Raw genomic sequence first — 7177 nt, 5'->3', positions numbered from 1 at the left:
ATAAGGTGTCTACATGGAACAGGGTCCGGGTTTCACACATAGATCTAAACCAGGAAATACCTGATATACCACAGCGGTCGACTCAAGATGCAAAAGTCCCATTTGTCTGAGCACACATGAAAATATTTATTACAACATACAGAAATTACAGTAATGTTTTTTTCCCAAGTTTTACAGACTCACGTAACAAATCTCTTACAGTAAAGTTAAATTTAAGTGCAAAATATTTGCTAGCAATAATGTATGTACACAACAGTTCAGCAAAAATCCCTTGTTCTTCTACAGCAAACAGTAGCCACACTGTGGTCATTTCAAAACAAAACAAGCAGTAGTTTCTGTTCCCTTTTAAACTATGGTACAGTAATAGTACAGCAGGCAGCACGTGGCAACAAGGGATAAAATAAAGAATTGTGGAAATGTCTTAACATCAGCAGTTTCAATTGTACAAAGATCTATGAGTGAGCGAAAGACACACAAGACGACAACAGCATATTCAGACCAGCTTTTTCAAAAAGCCACAGCTGCATAGAGGCTGATCAGTGTGCGTTGTGAGGGGGAATGTTGTGTGTGGCACACACTCTGCTCATATGACAGGAGTGGCAGAGGAGATGAGAGTCCAGAGGGAAGCACTGCGAGCCGGGCTTATCGGAGAGCTGCTTACCACACTCCTGTAAAGAGAGAGAGAGAGAAAGTCACATCGGCTATTGCTTCGGGACAAAAAGTTTTCAGAACCCCTGTCTTGAGGTTCACTCACCTCACAGTGGTAGCACTCAAAGTGATAGTCCTTGTTCATAGACACGACCCTGAGGATCTCCTCACTGCCCTGAGACGCAAAACAGGAAGAGGTCAACAGAGTCCAAACAAACAGAAAGGTGCACACTTTAATGTGTCACTCACCTCAGTAGGTAGGATGGGTTGTAAACAGGCAGCACACTTTGGGGCAAAAGTCCTGTAGTGTGACAGGAGAAAGTTTAAAAAAAAACACCCTCGCTTATTTCATCTTCTAGGTTTATAGCACAACATTTTTAGGACAAAATGACGAGTTTCAAGTCTCACTTGTTATAGTCTGCAACGCAGTAGATGTTGCTGTGTTGGTCCACGGTGAAAGGCACCCCATCCAGAGCCTTAGAGCACACCACACAGCGGAAACATCCGGGATGGTACGCGTTCCCGAGAGCCTGCAGGATCTGAGCGCAAAGACCAGTGAGTAGGTAAAGTTTATTTTGAGGGGTGGTGATGTCCACAGATATCTGGCCTAGATGGTATACGGTATGAAATGGATTTGCCTTGGAACAATATGATGAAATAATATTTGACATTTGCATCAGTCTGAGGCCTGAAATAAGGTCTGTAGTTAGCATGAGAGCAGAAACAAAACACGTTTGCAATCACACTGGCACACTGGATACCACAGTGATGCTAACACAATACATTCACATCATCCCTGCTGCACTCGGAGGGAAATAGAAGAGTTTGCTTAATGCAACTTTAAGCAGCATAATTCCAATTAAAGCTCCTGAGTCTGAGAGGAATGCACCTTTTCCTTTAAAACTCTCACACCCACCAACTACTGATCTTGGGGTTAAGCCTCTGATGCATAAAATGACACTGGCAGCCTTCTATTTATATTATGGGTATTATGTGGTTCAAATATGGTCAAAATGTTTGAAGATAATCGCTGCAGAGCCTTATATCTTTATTTATCTCAAACAGAGGGCAAACATTCCAGAGAAAAATCTGCCGTGGGAACTCAGCGGAGCCAAATTTCTCAATTCTCTGGAGGGTTCAAAGGAATTCTGGGAAAACGAAGGATGTAAATAACTCAAAATTACCCGAGATAGGTTAAAGATTAGAGACTGTATGTTTATTTCATTTTTAATGTGGGGGTATTTGTGCTCACCTGCTCCAGAATAAGGTGGCCACACACACTACACTTCTCAGCTGCAGCCTGGAATCCTGAAAACTGTCATTAAAACAAAAGAGATTATCAATGTGCTGCTGGAGACGTCTGAGTGTGTGAGAGATGACAAAACATGCCGTGACCTCAACTCTTACCATGTAATCCTCTTTACAGTACACAGAGCCGTTGACATTGTAAAAGTCCTTGTTTCTCAGGGTGCGTCCTACGGAGGGGACAGAGGTGACAGCAGAGAGGGATCTTTAGAAGCCGTTGTTGTTGTGTTTGGTGGGGGTGGGTGTGCAGGGTACTCACCACAGGACACACAGGTGAAGCAGCGGGTGTGATAGAGGTTTTCCAGAGCCTGGCAGGCATTGTCCGCCCCGTACACGCCTTTCCCACACTTTACGCAAGTTCCTGCCGGGGCCACAACAAACATGGATTTAGTCAGGAAAGCAATCGCTCGGCGGCTCTTAGCACGTCGTTTTACGACGCATTCCTGGAGAATGTGTCTGAAATCCAACTCCACACAAAGTGTCAACACTTGTAAATCCTCTCGTTCGCACCACCTAGGGGATTTTCACACAGTTAAAACCCAGTTACCCATGCCAGCCCTGTTTGCTCATCCACTCTCTGTGATTAAAGGGAAACTCCACCGGATCTGACTTCTTCTTTTTTTTTTTTTCCCCCTTCTCTTCCACAAAATACTCTTTCTTCTGGAGTGTGGAGCCTTTAAATTTGACTTTAAACCCCACATTTAGAGCAATTTGGAGATTTAACCTGATTTTTTTTTTATTCTCATGCCAGGAGCCATAACTACAGAGGAAGTAACAACAAACAACATATTTAAAGAAAAGGAAACAAAAGGCTGAGTCGCCACTTTCTTTCTCACGATTTTACAGCTATTCTCTGATATTGATGTTAAGAAGAGGAATCTTTCCTCCTCCTTCTTGGTAAAAGTACATTCACTTGATCTAAACAAATGCCCTATAGTACTAAAGGAAAAGTTCACTCCTCCTGCGATCTATTTAAGGGTCGTTTTTTTTTCCCCCTTCTCTAATGTGGTTGAGGGAGTGCCACACAAATCAAGAATTCCTCCACTGCTTGGACAGTCCTTCCAGTATTTAGTCTGTGCCAAAGCCCGAAACCAAAAGGGCCAAAACTATAAATACAACGTCTGGAAGTCGCTACATATAGAATAAGCTGAAAGCGCATGTGGAATGTGGTCAGTTTTCTAGGTTTACATGACGACATTTCTACTTTCTTTTCAATAATGCAAGGGCTTTTTATTTTTGACATGACACCTGAACGCAGGTGTGAGTGTGCAGGCTGAGCTCGGAGCGTCGGCCTTCACGGCTTGGAGCTCCTGATTTTGTCTTAATGGTTGAGAGGCGTACAGTATTGTATGTCCCCTCCAGGCACACATACCTGAGCAGAAAAACAGGCTACAGCACACCGCCCCTGCACACGCCAAGGCAGCATTACACACACACACACACACACACACACACACACAGCGTTACTGTGGCTTGAAGTCACTCGGGGGAAACACACCCTGCCACAGAGAAACAATATACACACATTCATCCAGCAGCCACCATAACACACACACACACACACACACACACACAGTCTGAGCCCTAATCTTCTGTGACTCACTGCAATGGTCAGAGCTGTGTTTATATGGCACCATGTAATTTGTGTCTGAGTGTTACAGCATATTTTTGCAGTTTAGTGCCCGTGTAGATCGGCTGCAGTCGCCCTCTCTCTGTGCCTCAAACATCAGCTGACTCCACCTGATGTCCTGGACACAGGTGTCAGTAATCAACCTTTCAACAAGCTGCTTTTGTTTCTTCACTCCTACCTGTCTGGATCTGACGCCCTTTCTCTCTCCTTTACACTTTGTGTGCTCCGACCCTGCATGTCTATGCAGGTTCCACGGCACCATCCATCTATCCATACGCTCTTTCAACTTTTAATCTGTCCATCCATCCATACAGCCCTTTCATTTACAGAGAAACCTGTGATCTGGCACCAGGCAGCGCGGATGGCAGTAATAACACAGTGAGAGCAGACGCTGGTCTTAGCTACCTTCTCTTTTCTCTCATGCTTCCATCTTGTAGCCTGAAAACTGATGTTAAAAAAAAAAAAGGATCTTACCAAAGAACTCCTGGCGGGTCTCTGCAGCTTCTCTTCCAGCTCCGACTCCTGAGTCCTCCTGAGGTTTGACTGGACATCCGGTTGAGGGCCCCATTGGTACTGTGGCCGATTTGGAAAGAGACTGCTCCTTCAGCCTCAGGCCCTCCAGAAGCCCCTCGCCTTCTAACGCTGCATCTCTCAGCAGAAGTCGGGTCAGCTCTTCCTGGTACCGGGTTCCAGGCAGGTCCGAGTATCGAGCCCTGTCTCCCATAACACCTGCCTCTTTGCCCCTCACACCTGCCTGCTGCTCATCCCACCATTCTGGAGCTGCCTGGTAGCATGTGGCAGCTGGACTTCCCACTGCAGGTGGGTAGGAGTGACGGCTGTCATGTGCACCAGGACGCATCCCTCCATCCAGGTACTGAGTCCAGGCCTCCACAGAGGTTACACCAGCCCTGCCTGGAGCTCCATAACCAGCTGCAGAGCCTCCGCTCTGCATGGAGGAGGACTGCTGCTGTGGAGGTAGGACTCCAGACGCTGAGTAGCGAGAGTCATAGCCTAGACTGATGCCACTGGTCCGGTTGCTGCTGCAGCGGCTGCCCATGGGGCTTCCTCCTCCTCCGCCGCTGGCTGTGCTGGAGGCAAAGCTGGACCTGGGGCTGGCCAGCACAGACTCCTGGAGGCTGAATGATGAGCATGGGCTCAGGGTTGGTCCTTGGGGGTAAAAGAAGCCCCCTCCTACACCTGCACTGGTCATATCAGAGGGGCGATGTGGTGGATGGGACAGGGATGCGGGCCTGGTACTCTCCCACAGTTCGCTGCCCGTGCTGAGGCGTTTGTAGAAAAGAGCTTCCTGGAGAGAGAAGCGTTTGTGCCTCTCAGGTTCAGGGAGGTAGCCAGGCTCAACGAGGCCACCTGCACCGCCTCTCGGAGCCGAGCCATATCCTGCCGTGGCAGGGTACGGCGGGGGTACGGAGAGAGGAGGTGGCTGTGAGAGGAGCTGCTGTCGTCTGACCAGCTGCTGGAGTTCCAGGGAGTAGCGTCTTTGATTGAGAGACGACTTAGATCCATACACCCCCAGCGGGTCACACTCGGGGCCGAGGCCAGACTCACGCCTGAGGTGGGAATCCACACCTTCACCCAGGTAACAGGAAGCTCGCTGCTGGGGGGAGGGACGCCTGAGCGGTGCCAAGGTGGTGGGGTGAAGTGGTTGCTCTGCCTCTTGAGGTATGTTGGAGGAAGTTGGTGGTGTGATCAGTTGAGAGGGAGGCATCCCCATCCCTCCTGCACCACCACCACCACCACCACCTCCTCCTCCTCCTCCTCTGGCTGGAACACATGGATCACTTGTGGTTACAGAGGCAGGCGAGAACTGGCTGGGTCTTGAGGGCGAGGCGGCAGCAGCAGAGCTGGGAGCTGGTGGCAGACCGCTGCCCCCTCCACTGCCAGCGTTGGCGTTACTGTTATTAGAGTTGCTGGCAGAGTCGTGTTTTTTCTTTGAACTGTTGAATTTCACACTGCCCGAGTCCGTCAGCTTTAACTTCTCCAATAATTTGCTTATCGGTCTGTCCATGATTATTATTATTATTATTATTATTATTATTATTATTACCTGCCCGTCAAGTGTAACAGCAACTCCCTTTACAGATTATTGTGCTCAAACACACCGTGAGCAGACGTACAGCAGAACAAAGATGTTTAGGTAAATCTACAGCCTTGAATCTAGCTCAAAGCTACGAAAGAACTCCTTATATATACAGACAGAATAAATACAGAACAGATAAATAAGACTTTTTATGACATTTCAGGGTGGTTACATGACTTAAGTCCTCTGAGTCATAAGCTTTTCCCTTATGTGGAAACCCCACAGGAACAGGTAGGCTGTGGTGGGGAAGAATCCATTGGATTATTAGACTATTACTAACAGTTCAAGTCAACCCAGCCAGGAAATTGGAAAAAACACACACACATCTAGGACACTTAAGCGTGACCTATGGTCGTAGAGGGCCTCCTTTGTGGACCCTCATGTGGCTCCACATCTGCATCTTCTCCGTTATTAAACTTTGTGAAATACCAGTGTGGAGTGGAGTGTGGGGGTCTCTCTCTCTCTCTCTCTCTCTTTTTAAAAAAAAACAAAGCAGAGAGGGTTCAGCAGGATGCAGCTATCAGCTCTTCATGTGGGTCCAGTGTAGACGAGAGAGAATAAATCCGTTTGATATCCACAGATAGTCGACTCACCCGACTTCTGTTGCTCATCTCAGGACGCAACGTGCTCGGGAGAAAGTCCAAACAACATGATCTCCTTTGAATATAAGACGAAAGAAAACACTGGCTCCCTGGAGACCCCTCTGACCGTCCGTCCGTCCGTCCGCCTGCGCTTTTATCATTCCTGTTTTCAAAGGAGAAATCCTGTCCGGGGGACTCGGACGAGTAGTAGCGGAGAAGTTTGGAGAAAGAGAGAGAGAAGGAAATGAGGGGAAACCAGCGCGCCGTTACGTTTCCATCCCAGCAGACCGGTGCTGGGCTAAACGAGTCGCTCGAGATAAATAAAATCCCTCCCCGTGTGCATTGCACGGTCGACAACTTTGTTTCTTTCTTTCTTCCCCCTAAATAATGACTTACCTCCCCCCTCTTTTTTTTACGACAGCGTCGAGTTAGCTACAGCGCTAGTAAGCTAGTTCCGGTGTCACTTTTCAAAATAAACTCTTTAAGTTTAGGAAAACACCCTTTATCGACGCGCATTTCATCTTCTATTCTGTTTGACGTGCAGATTGGTGCTTTAATATATTTTAAAATAAAAGTATATGCTCAACAACTCACATAATCGCTGTTTTTTTTACATTTCCCTGTGAAGTTGCAGCGTGTTTGCTTTTATTTTGAAGGCGGGGCCACTGATTGGCCGCTTCTTCGCGGCGCATTGCTACGTTCAGCTTGACGCGTCACTGCTCCTTTTATCAGTCAGCGGCGGCTCGCAGGCCGGAACACCTTTCCATCAGCCATGGCTGTTTCGTCATTCATACGCAATCCTGAGGCTCAGAGAGGATGGGACCGCTCCAAAGACCTGCTGTTTACCTCAAATCAAAACAAGGAGCTACTTTTGACCACGTAACTAATAGTTTGAAAGAAAAAGTCTCTTAAGTT

The 7177-nt window shown here is 47.6% G+C and overlaps 1 protein-coding gene across 1 annotated transcript; it reads right to left on the bottom strand.

Annotated features, from left to right (window-relative positions):
• Positions 1–105: 105 nt before the first annotated feature.
• On the bottom strand, positions 106–6666 carry ajuba (ajuba LIM protein). Its single transcript, XM_028429712.1, has 8 exons — positions 4058–6666; positions 2213–2314; positions 2056–2123; positions 1901–1963; positions 1057–1187; positions 898–949; positions 755–823; positions 106–668 (listed from the first exon to the last, which is right to left on the bottom strand). The coding sequence occupies exons 1-8, from the start codon at positions 5607–5609 to the stop codon at positions 537–539; spliced, it is 2169 nt and encodes a 722-aa protein (XP_028285513.1). The 5' UTR covers positions 5610–6666; the 3' UTR covers positions 106–536.
• Positions 6667–7177: the final 511 nt, after the last annotated feature.

Source organism: Parambassis ranga, chromosome 18 (genome assembly GCF_900634625.1).
Source record: "Parambassis ranga chromosome 18, fParRan2.1, whole genome shotgun sequence".
In the NCBI taxonomy this organism is placed as follows: Eukaryota; Metazoa; Chordata; class Actinopteri; family Ambassidae; genus Parambassis; species Parambassis ranga.
The sequence above is the reverse complement of the archived record's forward strand: the minus strand, read 5'-3'. Positions and strand labels throughout refer to the sequence as shown.

What these genes read in the sequence shown, in the direction of transcription:
- ajuba (XM_028429712.1), bottom strand. Translation starts at nt 5,609, where the DNA reads ATGGACAGACCGATAAGCAAATTATTGGAGAAGTTAAAGCTGACGGAC. An exon ending in GACCCGCCAGGAGTTCTTTG is followed by an intron (nt 2,315 to 4,057) that starts GTAAGATCCTTT and finishes TGGCCCCGGCAG; the next exon opens with GAACTTGCGTAAAGTGTGGG. An exon ending in GCCACCTTATTCTGGAGCAG is followed by an intron (nt 1,188 to 1,900) that starts GTGAGCACAAAT and finishes CTTTGCGCTCAG; the next exon opens with ATCCTGCAGGCTCTCGGGAA.